This window comes from Uloborus diversus, unplaced genomic scaffold (genome assembly GCF_026930045.1).
Source record: "Uloborus diversus isolate 005 unplaced genomic scaffold, Udiv.v.3.1 scaffold_65, whole genome shotgun sequence".
Classification (NCBI taxonomy): domain Eukaryota; kingdom Metazoa; phylum Arthropoda; class Arachnida; order Araneae; family Uloboridae; genus Uloborus; species Uloborus diversus.
The window spans coordinates 267,399-286,294 of record NW_026558846.1 but is presented as its reverse complement, the minus strand read 5'-3'; the positions used below and the strand labels follow the sequence as shown (position 1 = coordinate 286,294).

Here is an 18,896-nt window from a genome sequence, read left to right as displayed (position 1 = left end):
AATGCTAGCCAGGGGCGCTCCGAACTATAATTTTTGGAAGGGTAGAAATTCTCGATTCGCCGAATGGAATTCCAAATTTTGTCGAATGGAACTCAACATTGCACCGAATGATGATAAATTCGCCGAACCGACAGTCAAAATTTGCGCAATAAGGAAATTTTTGGGATGCCATAGTGACCTCCCGTGACCTAACACCTGGGCGCCCCTGATGGTAGCATTCATGCTGCTCACTCAACAAAAGCTTGATTTAGAGAAAATGGGTTTCGTATGCTTGACTGAACATCATCCAGTCCCCGATTAAAATGGTATGGAAATTATTTGTCGCATACTTGCGCAATTTGTTCCTAAAAACATGCGATAATATCGAGGGAGAAGCAAATTCCTCAATGCGGTTCGGAATATTCAAGAAAATATCAAAAAGAAACTTTATTTTAATTTAGTACAACAACTAGTCTATTCTTTCCTTTTCATTTATCAAGCCGCTATTCAAAAGCGTTTAGTAAAAAACTGATAGAATTCTTAAATCGGTGTTGCATTAAAAGGAGTTACTTTTAACAGTAACAAATGCAACAAAATTTTAGATACGTGCGTAAATATCTTTTGCCATCTTTTCTACACTGGTTTTAGTTTAGGCAACATTAGAAATAACTAACAGTTTCCCTTACTTTTCTTTGTTGTTAAAAGAAGCTTAGTTTATCCTGACAAACATGAAAATTAAAGAAGCAAAAATATTTCTACTCATATGTATGACTGTGACCATGGTATGACATAAGAGCTGTTACTACTTTTTAAATGATTCGTCTGCTGTGCTTTACATTTATTATTTTTCGATTCATTACTATCTGCAATGTTTTATATCCCTTTGTATTATTCAAGTTAGTTATCGTCTGCGATATCAATTGCTTTTGGTAATGGCAACGATAAAAGAAATTTTGGTGGAATGTGAATGTTTTTTTCTCACCCGTTGTTGGCGGAGAATACTATTTTATATTTTACGCAAATATGTTATTAAAAGTCTTCTTTTTTACACTATAGAAATTGAAAAATTTGATTTTATGTACTTGAATGCAGAAATTAATTTTTTTTTAAATTTCTAAGAGGTAAAACTGAAGAAACAAGTGCCAATTTTTATTTGTTCTCATTTTAGAAGAAGACCAGCCTTGTTTCAAGCGCCGATATTATATTTCATTTATAGGATTCCTAACGTATCTCATCATGAATGCTCATCGAATGAGTATAAGTGTCGCCATAGTAGAAATAGTGATTCCTCCAACCCATAGAAACCTACCTGTTCCCCATGTTTTGAATGCAACACAGGAAATAAATCATCATATTTCCCAAAGTGAAGTACAGGTACTAAAACCACTAAACTCCATTCTGTAGTTTGATTTTGCTGGAGTCTTAATGCTTTGTTTCGTAGTTTTTGCAATTTTATTTTTTAATTCTAATTATATTATGGTTGACGTGAAACGTAACATTTATACTGTATATGGTAGCTAAAAGCAGTCTTATAAATTACTTCTGAAGTATGGCATAAATATTATTACCATCATTTAAATTACTAAAATATACAAACAATAAGTTAAGTAAATATGATTGATAGGAAACTTCACCTTCCTAGCTAAACTGAAATGTTCATTACAAACAGAAAGATATGATAAATGATTAGTGAACCTTTTGTCAATCATTTTTCTTTTGAACTCAATCTCTCTCTCTCTCTTTAATTACTGCAGCATTTCTGAATTGATACGAGACTTTTTGATATCTTGACCTGCAATAACTTCAAATCTAAATTTATTGTTTGCAGTTTTAAAGACATCGGTATTCTTTAACATTCGCTTTAAGAACTATTCACTCTGTTAAAAATAATACGCAAATATTGTATGTGTTTCTGTAAAATACCGAAAGCAAGTAAATATTCACCGCTGATTGTCAATATTCACATAGCAAAGACATCGGTGAGTGACTATTTCCTGTGAATCATCTGTGAATTCGACAATCTCCCATTTCGGTTTTTTCTCTATTCACTGAAATTTAAGGTTCGATTTTCTATGCTGAAATATAACTTTCTATTCTATTTTAGACCACAGTAAAATATGACTGGAGCCCTCAAATGCAAGGCATCATTTTGGGTGCTGGGTTCTTTGGATATGTTTTAACTCTGGCAGTTGGAGGAAAACTAGCAGAAACGTTTGGACCTAAAATCACACTTTTTAGTGGAACATTTGTTTCATCTTTCACGACTTTGATCACTCCTTTAACGCCAGCAGTACATGTTTACTTTTTAATCGTTATTCAATGTGTTCGAGGAATTGCACAGGTTGGTAAAACTAACAAACTGTTATTTTTTTAGCAGCACTAGTTTAAAAAAAAAAAAACAACATTTATATTTATGTATATGATGCCTCACCTGTGCCAAATCGATTAACTCCATGAAACAAAAAGTCGAGAAAAATTATGAAGAAGATTGTGTTTTACGTAGGAGTAAATAGGACCTCATGTTACATTTTCTGCCATCACATAGTCAGAAATATACTGAACCAAAACTTTAATATAAATTCACATGCTAAGCATTGATTAAGCACTTTTAAAGCAAAAATGACGATTTTTAAAAAGTGGAGTTAATCGATTTGGCAACGGAAGCATCCATATATTACTTATTTGAAATGAATTTCAAGAAAATTTTTAATAATCAGAAATTTGAATCTCATTAAAGGAGCTGAAGATTTCTACTTCCACATAAAAAATATATTTTTCATATTTTTGAAAATTGTTTTATGTGAATATTTTTACCATTAAAACCTGCTGTTTTTTTTCGTCTTGGGTCATAAAACTTAATACCTCTATTCGCTTTTTTTTTTTTGTCTAAACCGCGAAATATTTCTGCTGTTAATATAAATTGAGATTGTCTTTTGTTCGTTCAATATCAAAGTCTTTTTCTCGTTAGATTGAAAATTAACAAATGATTATTTTGACGCCAGTGTTCAGGTAAAATTATTTAAAAAAAAAAAAAAAAAGAAAAAGAACCGACTTCAAAAAACAAAGAGGAACTAAAAACTAAAAAATAATTGGTCATACTTACATACGATTTCCTACCCAAACGTATAAATCAAACTTATTTTACAATTCCAGTACAAAAATCAACTAAACACCCTATCATAAAATAAACACTGATTTTAATTACTATACGATGAATTATTTTAATACCAAACAAATTATATTCCATCTCTTAGTTTTTAATAACCATTTGAAGTCGAGGCCTCCTATAAACTACTACCTAACGTAACTGAGTAGGTTTAGTTTTGAAGACTTTCGCGTTTTGTTAAATTATGCAGTGTTTAACTCAGGGTTTGGTGGGTTGTCAGTTACGTAAGTCGAAATTTCGCGTTGCGAAAAAGGGTACGTGTATGAATTTTTACAAACGTACTCAATTAGCTTAGACGCTTGTAAACACCACTGCAAACTGCTATAAACCATTCCTAAACTATACTTTACATTTTCTCATAAAAATAACTGAATTTTAACTGCATTTTTTTTAAAGCCGTTTTATTCAACATAAAATACTGTTACGATGCATAAAATGGATGTTCAATGGAAGAGAAAGACATAAAACAAAACATCACGTACTGTCTGTGGTAATAATAAGTACTGCACTATAATTGATCTATACAGTGTACAGTAGATGCAGTAGCAATATATGTAACTTAACGAGCTGATGTGTGCATCACATGACTTCCTTTTACTCCAATTTAATGTCATTTTCTCATTATTGGCAGTTTTAATGTGATTCAATAGTTTACTCTCTAAATATCATCAACAGTGGCCAAATTGAAACCAGATTTTATATATATATATATATATATATATATATATATATATATATATATATATATATATATATATATATATATATATATATATATATATATATATATATATATATATATATATATATATATATATATATATATATATATATATACTAGCAAAAATACCCGGCGTTGCCTGGGTCAGTAATAATTATGAGAAAAAATCGTTACTTGCTTTTGTTTTCTGTTTTAAGTGAAAGAATTTAAAACACATCTTTTTGACGTGATTAAAAATCGAGTTTCTTCTTTACCCATAAAACTAAAATAGCAATAAGTATAAAGAACAAAATAGTACTGATTTAGAAACGAAATCACTATATTTAAGCATATACAAATTTCCAAAACATGAAATTAATCTTCTCATGTTTAAAAAGAATAATCTCTTGATACTTTTTTTTTAACATGGAGTTTAAAACCTTCTCTGTATAACTATTGAAGTACGAAGTTGTAAAAAAAATTTTAGCCGCGCTCGTAATCCCCTTATACTTGCTTTAGTTATTTTGGGAAATTTCAATCATTGTGGGCTCTTGGTGCGATTTTACTGAATTTGCTTGAATCGTTTTGGAATACCTTCGATGATGCTCCCCCCTTCTTTCCTTACTTTGTAAAACGATATGATATTAATTTTCATTGAGATATTATCGACAGGTGCTGAGATACTTTTGGTCACCATAAAATGGCGCTAAAGAGTTTCATCCAAAATTTTTCCAAAATAAGTAGCAACATTTGAGTATTGTTTGACATTGTGCAAAAAGGAAAATTAATGAAAGTTTTTGTGCTGTTTGTGGATTTGCCTAATTTAGTTGCTGGATTATTTAACACAGTAAAAAAAGTTTTTTTTAAAGATTCTTTGATTGGCGATATTTTGTTTACATGGTGAAAGCTGAGAAACATTATGACGTAGTCTTCGGCTTCAAAAACAGCGACGTTGAAAAAAACTGCCAAATGCATCAGCTACGGAAATCTTTCTGAAAAAATTTTGGCGATCTGCTAAAAATTTGGCGATTTGCTGATTGATTGGATAATGAGTAAGTGTTCAATCAGCATAAATAATATTAAAAACCATTAATTACATTAAAGTTCCGTTTAAATGGAAAATGATCAGCCAAATCGTGTATTATTTGCCAATCTTGTGCAAAAATCTTACTTCAAGATTTGACTTGAGAAAAGCCTTGAACAGTCACGAAAAGCAAAGATAGTCAACAATACAACATTGCCGCTATCGACAGGGAGTTGAGATGATACACTAAATACTGTATTGAGTTGAGGAAAGCCTTCGAACATGGAACTAAAAAGCTCATAACTCGTTTTTCATTCTACTTAGAAATTTCGAATAGGTGCCATTTTCAGCAGAAAAATCAGAGCTTTCGATGGACATATAATGTAAATATGTGCAAGTATTTTTTCATCCCTATATTAGAGAATTTATACGAAAATTGTATTTTATTGCCCCTCTAAGGGTGTTTTGAAGCCCATAACGGGACGAAAACTACCCTATGTGTTATTCTGATGCATAAGCTATATTATTGTAAAGTTTCATCAAAATCCGTTCAGTAGTTTTTGCGTGAAAGAGTAACAAACATCCATACATCCATACATCCATACATCCATACAGACAAACTTTCGCATATATAATAGTAGTAAGATATATATATATATAAAATCGCCAAATTTGTCGCCCGACAAAACTTGGCGACCAAAAGACTGGTGATATATCGCCAAGTGTCCGCCAAATTATAACGCCACTTGAGTTTACATCGAAATTAACAATGATTTCCCCTCAAAAAGGAGCAAAAGATCCCCTTTGTAGCATCCGAATGCAACCAAAAAGGGAGGTGCACAACTAGGCCCCACTAGGAGCCGAAGTACCAAATTTCAACTTTCTAGGACATGCCGTTCTTGGGTTATGCGACATACATACACACATACATACGTACATACAGACGTCACGAGAAAACTCGTTGTAATTAACTCGGGGATCGTCAAAATGGATATTTCGGGTGTCTGTACGTTCCTAGGCATATATCCAGGTGTGGTCGGGTTGTAAAATAAACTCAACATTCATTCGGGGATGAGCAAAATGGAAATTAAGGCCGATTTTTGAGTGAATTTTTTTTCGAGAATACAATACTTCCTTTTTTGTAAAAGGAAGTAAAAATGATGATGATTTATGATGCGTGATCTCAAATAGTTATTCTAATATATTTTCTAAATGCAGTTGCTTCGACGTTTTCATCTATAGTAATACCCCTCCTTTTGGTTTCTTTAATCCACAACACAGGAGCAGCTTCTATTTTCATAATGTTTGCATTAAGGACGGATACAAGGGAGGGGCGATGGGGGCGATCGCCCCTCCCTTTAGAGAGACAGCACCGGCAAATTTTCGGAATTGAAGTCTTAAAACACAAATGTAGGCCATATTTGACAACATTAAGGAAAGAAATTGGAATCGAATATGAATCTCCTTCTCGGAAATTTTTTAGAGTTGAAGTTTCAAACATACAAGATCAGACGATTTTTGGCGATATTAAGGAAAAAGGAGTATGGAGATCTCCCCAGGTAGATAATAATGTTGTGCCAAAGCGCGGCTAAGGAATTTAAAACAAGGCCAAAACCAAAACAGGGGTTAGTTTTGACAGTAAAAGAGGTTACGAAAAGGCTGGAAAAGGTAGGGTAGACCGGGGCACGATTACGCATGGGGTACATTTATGCAGTGCCCAGTTTCCAAAACGAGTTATAACTGAAGAGTCAACAGTCATAACAGATTGATGCTGCTCCCTTGCAAATATTCTCACAAGTTTTTGAGCATCAGTTCAGCTTCGGTCTAGCATGCAGAAAGAATAATCTGTTTTTTACCGAGTCGAGTCAATTTTGAGTTGAACGTTTTGAAGCTTATTGTGAATAAATAATACTTACTACCAAACGGCACGATCTGAGGGTCGCAAATCGGGATGAAATTATAGATTTAGGTCAGTTCGCACAAGATATGAACCCAGGGAAAGTGGTTTGACTGCATAGGCCCTAGTTCAGTTGCAATGGGGTTCCAAAGCTGCTCTTCGAGTCCAGAAAAGCAATGGTTTTTCCTTTGAAATTAAACCTTTTTTTTTACCCTTTTCAAGCATTTGCACTGTAGTATGAATCAATTAAGTGCATTCACAACATAAAACCCTCCCTCCCTTTTTTTTTTTACTAACTAGAGACGCCGAATGTCTTGGAAGGATATACGTTGTTCGAAACTTTGAAATTCCCATGAAAACGTCAATGCAATTCTGAAATCCTACAAATCAGTGTGGTTCAGACGATAAAAACTTCGGGGTCACGAATCCAGTTAAATTTCTGGATTTACGTCAATTTCTACTAGATATGAGCACAGGAAAAATAGTTTGAGTGCATAGGCTTTAATTCAGCATCACCAAGGAGGGTCTAAATTTGCTTGTTTGGCTTTGCAGCTGCAAAAGCGTTTTCTGCGGAATTTTAAATTTTGGCACAATATTGCTCTCCTAACATCTGTCGCGTCTCTTGTTAGTGCAACTTAGGGACGGTGAAATTTACTCTATACTGTGAATGCATTCAGGGGGAGGGGCGAAACTGCAATGCAATATCCAGAATGGAGTAAAAAAAGGTTAATTTCAAAGGAAAAACCATTGCTTTTCTGAAGCTAAACTACATACTTAGGACCCCGATTACGGCCGAACTAGGGCCAATGCAGTCAAACCGCTTTATCTGGGCTCATATCTAGCGGGAATTGACCTAAATCCAGAATTTCGTCCAGATCCGTGACCCTAAAGGTCGTGCCGTTCTGTAGTTAGTTAAAAAAGAACAAATATAGAAAAGATAGCAGAATTTTATCCTTTTTTGAGAATTGTATTAGTATTAGTGATGTTCCGGATATTCGTATCCGTATCTGTATCCGCGGATATCCGAGGGAAAATAAAGATCTGTATTTGTATCCGTTACTTTTTTAGCGGATCTTAAACGGATCATTTCTATTCTAAATTTTTTTAAATATTTGAATAGAAGACTTAAATTCCGTTCAAATTAGGTTTTATTCCCTATTTAAATTATATAAGGTATCATTTCAGAAGGCAGTTTGTACCCCCCCCCCCCCCTCCGTTGCAAAAAGGAAGAGGAAATAAGTTTTATAAGTGTGTATCAGTGTGTCTTTTTGTGGCATCGTAGCTCCTAAACAGGTGAATCGATTTTGATAATTCATTTTTCGTTCAAAAGGTGACTTGATCGAAAGTGTTCTTAGCTTGACTTCGTTTTTGTAGAACTTTAATTACCGGAGATATTAATTAAAAACCGATTTAAAACGTTTTTCACAATTATGGTAGTAAACATTTACCCGTATGTTAAAAATGTTGGCCGTAATTGAAAGAACGAAGTTTTCTGCATTTGATATTTATTTGAAACTTCCAACTTATATACAGTAGGAGCTATAATCTTGTTAAGTAAATTTTAAATACAATTCTAAGCCTTTACACGCGTGATTGGTAGCGATTTCATAGTCGGAAGATAAGGAGAAAAGGCTCAATGATTTTAAATAAAAAATGTGTGTTCTGAACCGGGAAATTCATCTTAATATAAGGTTGGCTCTCTGGGACATGTTTTTTTTTTTTAATTTAATATTAGTTTTTGTTATTGGATTTGGGGTTTCTGTTATTCTTCATTTTTGTTTTTCTCGGCATCCCTTAAAAAAAGGGAGACTAAATTCTCTATTTACTGTTTGTAAAGGTGTTCCCGGCTCTGTATTTCGTCGGTTGGAGAAGTTCGGTGGAATGGGTCAGCGCTGCATTTATGCTGAAATAAAATGGGAAAACTTATTTCTAGCCTGTCCAGTAGCAGCTTTACACTCTTGCTCCTGTATCCTACATCTACCGAGTAAGCTAAAAATAATTTTTCACATTCCATCTAAGCATTAATGCAGCGCTGACCCATTCCTTCCAACTCTCCCTCAATTTTAACGGATATTTCTTTAAAGAGTATATCATAGTCTTGATTATATTTTTGCCGCAGTTGACATTTTTTAAAGAAACTGCCATTATTCTGACGGGAATACCTTCCGTAACAGATTTTACACTTGGATAGTTGACTTGGGTATAAAAAATTCAGATCCGTATCCGTATCCGCGGATCTTTACACCAATGATCCGGATCCGTATTCGTATCCGCGGATCTACTTTTTTAACGATCCGGCACATCACTAATTAGTATGAACTGAAATGTTATTACATTCTTTTACGCGTTAAAAATAAATCCAAACTTGGCGTCGGGGCAAGTTTACGCGCTGACGTCTGAGCACCTTTTTTTTTACGCACGTTCTTACTGTGTCTTACTTCCAAACGTTTCGCTCCAAACTGTCTCAAAACTTTTTAGTATTTTCAGGCTATTTAGTTTTAAAAATCACCATTTAATTTTTAATTGAGTTACAAATTCGCACCTTATAGCTTACAACATTGCAGTGCTGTCTTCATGCCCGTTCAGCTTTTATTTTATACACCATTCAGTCTGTAATATTTTTTTTTTTAAACGATGGTAAGACATTATGTTCAAAACACTAACAGAACTGCGTTAGGTATCAAAATAAGTATGCGTAAACGGGGCAAGATTACACAATTGACTTGGACTCAAAAATAATTTTTTAACGGTTAAAAACAGAAAGTAAGCAACAACTGAATATACCAATTTCGACTCCATTAACTGCTTCATCAAACCGCAATATTGAAAATTTCCTAAGTGAAAGCATAAAATTTTGAAAATTCATTGAAAAAAATCCGCGTAAACGTGGCCCGGTCTACCCTACAGAAAGTACAAAAAAAAAAAAAAAAAAAAAAAAAAAAAAAAAAAAACACACACACACACACACACACACAAAAAAAAAAAAACACACACACACAAAAAAAAAAAAAAAAAAAAAGGATGAATGGAAACATACCGAACTGGAAAACCAAAAAAGTGGACAAGTTAAGAAGACAAGCAAAGCATCAAATGAAAAATTATTAAATAAAAACAAAAAACCTGACACAGATAAGACAAATCATAAATTCAAAAGCAGAATAGAAGGATCAACAGTCGGGGTCCATTCCTTTCTAAATCAAGGAACCCCATAAAATTTCCAAACAAGGAGGATTATTTCCGAACGCAGCCTAAGGCTAACAATGCTAACAATGCGGCTAACAATGCGGTGTACCGGGTACACCGCATTGTTAGTCCGGTGTGGTTATGACGTATCTGGAATTTCTCTAGGAAGCCTGGTAGAACAGCTGTGTATCCGAACGCTCGTGGTTACACCGCAGTAGTTTTAGTTCAGAAGCAAACAACGCTCCAATTAAAGCGTAACTTTCGTGATGGGGAAAGTCACGTGCGTCACGATCAAAACAGGAAACACGACCGGATTGGCCAACACAGACTTTGTGACGTATGTGACCTCGCTAACCGCTTCCAGATTGCGGTACGAGAGGTTGCTACCAAGTCGACCGCCAGAAAACGACCGCAGCGTTTCCGAACGCGGTTAAGTGACGTCACCGGTTCGACCGCAAGCGTTTCCGAACGCTTGCGGTGGCACCGAGGCGACCGATACTTGTTTCCGAGTTGCACCCTTAGTATACTTTCTTTTCTTTGGTGTTCATTGCATAGGTTTATTTTGATGAGGACTGCAATCTGAGTGTCTTGCCTCCCTTACGCATGATATATTTCTTATTTCAGTACACAATACATAAAAACTACACATGAAAGAATTTACGACAGAAAGAGAAGAAAGTACATCCGGAGCGAGGATAAGAGTCGAACCCACCGCCTCAAGTGAGAGAAACAATCGCTTAGACCACTCGGCCACAGAGGCCCCAATTAGTAGACTTAGGGGAGACCGGGGCAAGATGACGAGCCGGGCAAGATGACGAATGCCTTATTTTTTCCGTTTTTCCTAATTAACAGCTTCTACTGCATACTACTGGCTCCCCTATGTGCTATTCGTTCGGCAGTAGTATAGAGAAGCTGGAAGTCGCCATATTTGTGTTAGTTCTGAAGCTCTGATTGTTTACCGTTGCCACGATCTAACTTTTATGCACTTGTAAATAAGCTCTGAAACAGATACAGATAAGTTGTATCGTGTCTCTTTAGTATTTATGAGTAACTTAGTTTAAATACTACCTATTACCATGAATAAATGTCAATTAATCGCCTTCTCTTATGGCAATGGAGAAGAATCCGTTCAAACAGGCAGTCCGGGGCAAGATAACGGGCCGACACGCGGGGCAAGATGACGAGTTCGTCATCTTGCCCCGTGTTTCTGAATTTGTTAAACTATGTTGTTCATTTTAATAAATCCTGTAAACGCTTATTTGTATGTGTGTTTGTTCACGCGACCTTGCGCTTCTATCTCCTTTGGGGTAAAATGACGCCAGGAATCAAGAGAGGTGTCGTTCGAAAGCCGGTGACCAAAGACTATTAATAAACTAGTTGACCAAACGACTAGTTGACTGAATTAAACCAAGCAAAGAATCTCCTGTTCTGTTGATTATTGACAATCATAAATCTCACATAACTTTGCAGGCTATATTATATTGCAGAGAAAAAACATTATCATGGTTGGGTTGCCACCCCACACATCGCATCGTCTGTAGCTCCTGATGGGTCATTTTTCTGCCCATTAAAAACCTATTATAGCCAAGCATGTGACAACTTTATAAGACAAAAATATTGGTGAGCTTTTGAGCACCGCCCTCTTTAAAGCATCTGCAGTTGGAAATGCCGATAAAGAGTTTAAAGAGTGAGGGATCGAGACTCATAATTTTCTTGTTTTTAGCGGACTATGATGTTGCTGGAGATTAAACTGAGAATAATAGTGCTAATTCTCTGACTTTGGGAATAAAAAAACAAAATACGAAGCAGAAGTTATGGCAAATGCTGATTCCGATGCACCAAAAAAGCCTGTCGTTAGTGTTTCTGATTTCAATGCATTGCCTAAAGCACCGCAATGTGAGAAAACAAAAAGGAAATGCAGAAAACTGAGCTCAAACATTCTTACAAGCACACCCATCAAAGAAATGTCAGAACACGGAGCAAAACTGAAAAAAAAAAGGATTATTAAAAAAAAAACAGGGAAAATAAGCTCATAAAGCTAAAAGGGGAGTACAAAAACTGAAACTTAACATTCCTTTAAATCCAAGTCTATTCAATTCATGCCAAGCAATTCAGTTGCATCAACTTCAAAGAATGGTCTTATAAGAACCCCGCTTGTAAAGAGGAATATTGTGACCTAAAGAAGAACGGACCCAGTGCTGTGAAAGTCAAGAGTGGTAGCATGAGGCATGTTCCAGTGATGAAAATGCCATTTTTATTTGTGTCCATTGTTAATTGCACACCTTAACACTTCAACATAACGCTCCAATGCGTTACGCTTAATTTGATACTTTGTAAGATGTAAAAACACATTTATCATTTTTAAAACTAGGTAACATAATCAAAACATAAAATGTGTTCAACCTTTTTCAACGTTGTCATCTTGCCCCAAGGTCAAAGTCGTCTTGCCCCAGTACTGGGGCAAGATGACGATTTGTTAAGGTTATGAAAAAATAACAATTTCCTTCTTTGTTTTTATTTGAAAAATTAAATGGTAATATATTTAATACCACAAAAGACGACTCTAACAGCTCATGTGAAATTAATTTTACTATCCTTAAAAATAAATTAATAAACAACAAAAATTGTTAACGTAGTCATCTTGCCCCGATCTCCCCTAGTAAAAAAAAAAAAAAAAAAAAGCAGGCAAGGAAAGCTACCTGCATTTGTCGCACGCTGTGTCGCATGCAGTTAGCGTGCGACACGATCCCGAACTGACAAAAAGGCAACTGGTTGTTGATGTGGTGAATTTTGATTACTGTCATGTGTTTAGTGACACTCCCAAGCTTAAGACAAATCAATTGACGTAAGAATTACCAGAATTGGCCAAGGCGTTTAGCCCCTACAATGCCACATAGGAACAAACATACATACATAGACTTATAAACACATTAACCTCCTTTGCATCACGCACGCGCAGTCGGGTAAAAATTCAGGCAGCGAAAACTACCTGCATTTGTCGCGCATAGGTAGCGTGCGACACAGTGTGCGACACCCAGCGTGCGCCGATCCTAAACTGACAAAATGGCTACTGGTTTTTGAAATGGTACTTTTGATTACTGTCATGTGTTTAGTGACACTCCCAAGGTTAAGACAAATCGATTGACGTAAGAATTACCAAAATTGGCCAATTCGTTTAGCCTAAAGAACGCCGCATATGAACAGACATACATACATAGACTGTTAAACACATTAACCCCTCCTTTGCGTCGCGCACGCGCAGTCGGGTAAATAGGATAAGAAAAGAGATTCAATAGCCTCAAGTTAAACAGTGAGTGAAAATACCCTTAGATTTTGTGATCACGTTCTGATTGAGACACCAGGGAAACTGCAATTTATGACGAACAGAGGACTTAATTTCTGGCAAAAGGAATACAAGAACTCTGTAGTCCTCAGATTTTATTTTGGCACATAAATAGGAGAAATATTGTCTAAAATGTAAAAATGTACAAAAAATTTAAAGTTTTGATGGATGTTATAAAAAGAAATGTTCATAATTCTACTCCATGTAGCCAGAATCAAATCTTTTCTTTCTTTCTTTTTTTTTTTTTTTTGAGATAATTCGTTGATTAAATGTAACTACGCCTTCAAGAGCCTAAGTAAATATTTTCGGGGTATGTTTTAAAGAGTCAAAAAAAATCACCCACACCAGTTGAAATAATTAAACTTAATTTATGAAGACATAAGAAAAAGTTCAAAATAAAAAAAGCCAGAAGGGGTCATAATTGCATCAACTGATAATGCAGAGTTTTTATGAAGTCTTGCACCCATAGAATAATTTATTCATTAATCCTAATATAAGAATTTATATCAATATTAGGACTGTTATGAACAAACCCGCCGGCTAGTGAGGTGCTGGCCTCCTCGTTGGACGCGTTTGTCTTTGAATGCCCTCGGCGAAATTAAATTCCTAATGCAGTTTCGCATCAAAGAGAGCCCAGGTGCTTCCATCTGTGGAAACTGGGTGTCAGAAATTTCTTGTGTCATGCATCAGCGCTTCAATGGTTTCGCATTAAAGACTGATGCCCTGTCGGGGAAAGCACTAGATCTTGTAAAGGCCATATGACTTCATCAACAGCCTCATTGGAAAAAAAAGACCCCCTCCCCAGTAGGTAAAATCAGGCTGCGTCAGTGCCTGGCATAATGTTGTAAATCGACTAAATATTTTCAGAACTATGAAAGGTGCACTCACAGAATTGTAAACGTTGTGGGGAGAAAAAAAAACTTGAGCTAAAATGGTCAAAATAAAAAAATAATTGTGTTTAAATCTGAAACAATTATTTAATCACTTTTTTTCATCCAGTACAGGACTTTTAACACCCTGTACCCTGTATATTACGCATTACTATTCAAAACATTCATATTCTTCTAATTCATTAAGCCGAAGATAAAACGTTTAGAGTGCTGATATTTTTCATGTGTTTATTTGTTAAGTTTATAAAACAACAACGTTATTCAGTTAAAAATAATTGACGGTTTGTATGTAAAAATTAAAACCGTTATGCCGAAGTCACAGTTAAAGCATGCAAATCGTGTCAAATCAAGTTTAAAGATCCATTACGTCTGTCTGAAAATATTCTGTTTGAAAATATATTGCACAAAATAAATGTACAATATAAATAAGTTTAAATGCTGAACACTTAACATGCAAGATTTCGCATGTTTTTCAGGGGTTTATGCTGCCAGCAACTAGTGTCTTATCAGCAAACTGGTATCCTAAAGCTGAAAGAGGATTTCTGGTGGGTATTGGACTTACAGGATATCAGCTAGGACGTTTAGTAGGAGGAGTCCTTTCAGGATTGATCTGTGACAGTACTTCGATGGGAGGGTGGCCTTCAGTGTTTTACATTTTCGGTAAGTATTGTAATTCATTTTTGATATTTCCAATCTATGAATCCTGTGAGGTTTCCTCTGTTGAAAAATGACGCGATTTTTGTGATCTCTTAGAGATGCAATTCTAGTCATATTGCCAAAATACATTATTTTCGTTCGTAAAAAAAAAAAAGGCTGTGTCAAAACTCATTATTTTCTTTGTAAAAAATCAAATTGAAGAAAAAAAAAAGAGGTTGTGATAATGAAATTTGTACTTCGCGAAAAATTGCTTGTGTTGCAGAGTAGAATAAAGCAAGGTATTTGAGTGTTGGGGTGAACCTAAACCAAGGTCAATTTTTTTAGGGAAAAATGGGGAAAACCGCAAGTTTAAGCTTTGAAGTGAAATTAAAATAAAAAGATTACTATAAAAATTAGGCATCGCATTTCCTTATGTATTTTAGAGGCAATATTCTAAGTTTGGGAGACATAGTTATTTAATTAATGAGTTCTTTTTTGTGAACTTTTGGGAAATAACGAAGCAAAACGGAACATCATATAAACTAAATGGAAGCAAAGGCGATTTCATGTCAGTGTAATTGTAAGTTATATGTATCATTATGAGAGAATATTTTTGTTTTGCTTTTCTTTGAGTATATAAATCAATTTTTTTACATTATCTTACTCGCCCCACTTTTTAGTGTCATTTCAGCTCGCTGGAGAGGAGCTCTTAATGGATTGAGAATCGCTGATTTAGTTTAAATCTTCAAGTGGCTAGTTTAGCTCATGCATTAAAGCACCATTTTATCTGGACATTTACTTAGCTGAACCTATTCATATTCTTTTCTTCGCTCGAAAAATTCTTTTATCTTATTTTCTTTTCAATTAATTTTTTTCTTACACACACATTATATATATATATATATATATATATATATATATATATATATATATATATATATATATATATATATATATATATATACTCCTGTCAACTGTAGTATAGTATGACTCTGTTAACTTGATACATGGCTTACGATGAGCTCATTTATGTTTAGGTTAAAAGAGGAGAAGCTCTTAAACTGCTACGACGTCATTAATCTTTATCACAACGCTAACTAACTCTCCTTACCCCAATTTCAGCAAATAAAATCGTTTAAGCTTCAACGGATCAGAAGTCATCAACCAGACTATAGCCGTACCCGATTGCTTGTTTATTTTAAAATTTTAACTTTTTTGTTTGGATTTACTTTTGAGAAATTCTATATTTTGTGCATTGTAGCTGATTGAATAACTGTATACATCCCTATCTTATTTTATTTTGGCTTAGTTTTCTTAGCGAATCTAGCTGTACTTCTTTTTTAGAACTATAACTCGCCATTTAATGTCACAAAAATGAGCGCATCGTACAAACTTTTTAATCACCCATTGTAAAGTTAATAAACGTCTAGCAGCCGAACTTTTTATTGCCAATCTCAGTAAAAGAAAGTACTTTTTCTTTCAGCCAATCTACGAATAAATGTTCCTAATACATGTTATTTTTTAGGTGGATTTGGAATTTTTCTCTCTCTGATTCAATTATTCACTGTTTACAGCATGCCAAAGGATGACCCAAAAATTTCAAAAGCAGAACTGAACCACATTCAAGCTGGTCAAGAAAGTGTATTAACCCGGAAGGTACTATTTGTGAAAATTCTACCAGCATTAATTTATTTTCTGCCTTTTTTTTTCTCTTTAACATAATAGCTTTTAGTATGTTGATTTTACTATCGCCGCAGCAACTTTAACCTACCTCCCTGTTGTGTCTGATCCTAAATATGTGCTATGATTTTACTACAACAAAATCTCAATTTTATTTTTCCACTTTATCAAAGTATGGTGATCAAAATTTTTAATGGACAAAAAAGCAGCCAATAGAATAAATAGAGCCAAAACACAAAAAAGGTTCCACAGTCGTAGATATACACTGGCCTCAAAAAGTTAATGTTAATGTACAACATGTTTCTCGAAGTTCACCGTAAAAAAAATTTCAGGAACAGCACAATGCATAGTTTGCATGAATGATAATAACAAACTTAAAAACTATTTATGAAAAAAAAAGGTCACTACTACTTTTATTTTATAGAAAAGAGCATTTTTTACGAGTGAGAAAAAAAAAAAGCAAATATCAAGCTTTCGTACTTTTGTGTAAGTTGTGTTGATTTTCAACTATTGTTGGCAGTTTCGGTGACAATATTCAATAGAGTTCAGAAATGTCTCAGAGACATCGTTTACCCGATTCGTTAAGTTGGAGGGCAGTTAGATGGATGGAAATGGGATTGTCGCAGGCTGATGCTGCTAGACATCTCAATGTGTCTTTTAGTGCTGTTCATCGACTTTAGGATCGATACTAATCCCAAGGTGTTGTGTCCAGAAGACTGTTTCAGGTCGACCACGAGCAGACCGTCCGACATCTGCAGAGAACACCGTTTTCGAGTTCTTTCAGTCCGAAGGAGAAGAACCACCACTGTGCCGCAGCTCGTTGCAGACCACTTTGTAGCATCAGGAAGAAGAATCTCTGGATCTACGGTGCGAAATCGTTTTCACAATGCATGTCTCTCTGCAAGACGACCACTTGTGTGTGTTCCCCTCAACGAACCACAGCGAAGAATCCGCTTATGCTGGGCAAGAGAACATGTTTCCTAGACCCAGCAGCAATGGGCTTCTGTGCTGTTCACAGACGAGTCTAGAATTACATTGGAGAGTGATTCAGGGTGTCTACTGATCTGAAGGGAATAGAGCAAAAGATACCATCAATCCAACACTGTTGAAAGACCATAGCTATAAACGTGGTGGAATCATGGTTTGGGCAGGGATCTAGCTCTGTGGTCACACTGACCTGCATGTGCTCTATGGAGGAACTCTGACTGGTCTGAGATACCGGAACGAGATCTTTCATTGATATGTCCGCTGGTGCTACTGGTTATGACTTCATTCTGATGAATTATAATGCACGACCTCACCGAGCTCGGATTGTTGAGGAGTATCTTGAGGATCACGGTTTGGGACAAATGGAACGGCCGGCCCGATAGAACATTTTTGGGACTATCTTCGCAGACAGGTTGATGCTTTAAATCCTCCTCCAAGGTCGTTACATGAGTTGGAACAAAACTTACTCTGCGTCTGATCTTCCAGATTCCGACAACGTAATAAACAGCATGGAAAATCGATGCCGCCAATGAATTCAATTTAGGGGGGGGGACACATTCCTTATTAGAACATATTTTTGTGTTTATATGACATTTTATTACATAACACTGTGATGTTCTGTTTTCTTCAAGAATGGACTTTTCGTAAATATTGCTTTTTCTGTTATAAATCGTTTTTGCAGGACACTTATAAATTTCTATGACGCATTCAATAAAAAAAAACATTTAATGCACATATCCTCCAAATTTTTGGCTTCTACATTCATTCATTTGCAAATTAGATGAAAAAACCGGTTGCACTTGAACTTTTTGAGGCCAGTGTGCATCTAGAACAGGGTTTCTCGACTGGGGCCATCTTGCTCCTTTAGGTTCCACTGAAAAATTTAAAGGGGCCCCAGAAAACGTCTTCAAAATGAGGGAGCCACGAGCCTTAGTAATAGGCAACTACTGTTGAACTTTTTTTTTTTCAGAATAGGAGAAAATATTTCATCTGATTTTCACCAAATTTTTAACATGTGTATGAGAGAATGATTTATTATACAAAGCCTAAAATGACCATTAGTCTTTTTCAAACGTACTTCGAATTGTACAAATTGTACAGTATCGAATTTTGAGCCATGTGCAGTTTTATATAAGATATGTAATTATTTTTGTAAAGAATAGTTTAACAACGAAGAAATCAACTCTAGTGTTTTATTTTGTTATTTATTTTTACGCTTTTATAGCAAAAAACTTTTTTTGCTCATCTTATTATTTATTGTTATAAATTATTAAATGAAATGAATACGATTTTGTGGTGTCCCCCCAGTTTTGCCGATCCGAAATTTCTTCTCCCCCCCCCCTGGTTTTCAGTTTCAATCATACCTGTTGATATATTTAAGGGGGAAAGAAATTTTAATTAATGGCGAAAC

General features: G+C 35.1%; 1 protein-coding gene across 4 annotated transcripts in view; it reads left to right on the top strand.

Moving 5' to 3' along the window:
- Window positions 1–18,896, top strand: part of LOC129233714 (sialin-like) — a 71,103-nt gene that overhangs the window by 38,716 nt on the left and 13,491 nt on the right. For 2 of the 4 annotated variants that reach the window (XM_054867691.1, XM_054867690.1), the window contains exons 3-6: window positions 1,148–1,353; window positions 2,084–2,320; window positions 14,659–14,842; window positions 16,344–16,474. In XM_054867691.1, the coding sequence (XP_054723666.1) occupies window positions 1,148–1,353; window positions 2,084–2,320; window positions 14,659–14,842; window positions 16,344–16,474 (758 nt within the window). The remainder of the gene's footprint in view (window positions 1–1,147; window positions 1,354–2,083; window positions 2,321–14,658; window positions 14,843–16,343; window positions 16,475–18,896) is intronic. The other 2 variants (XM_054867693.1, XM_054867692.1) reach the window with 2 other exon arrangements.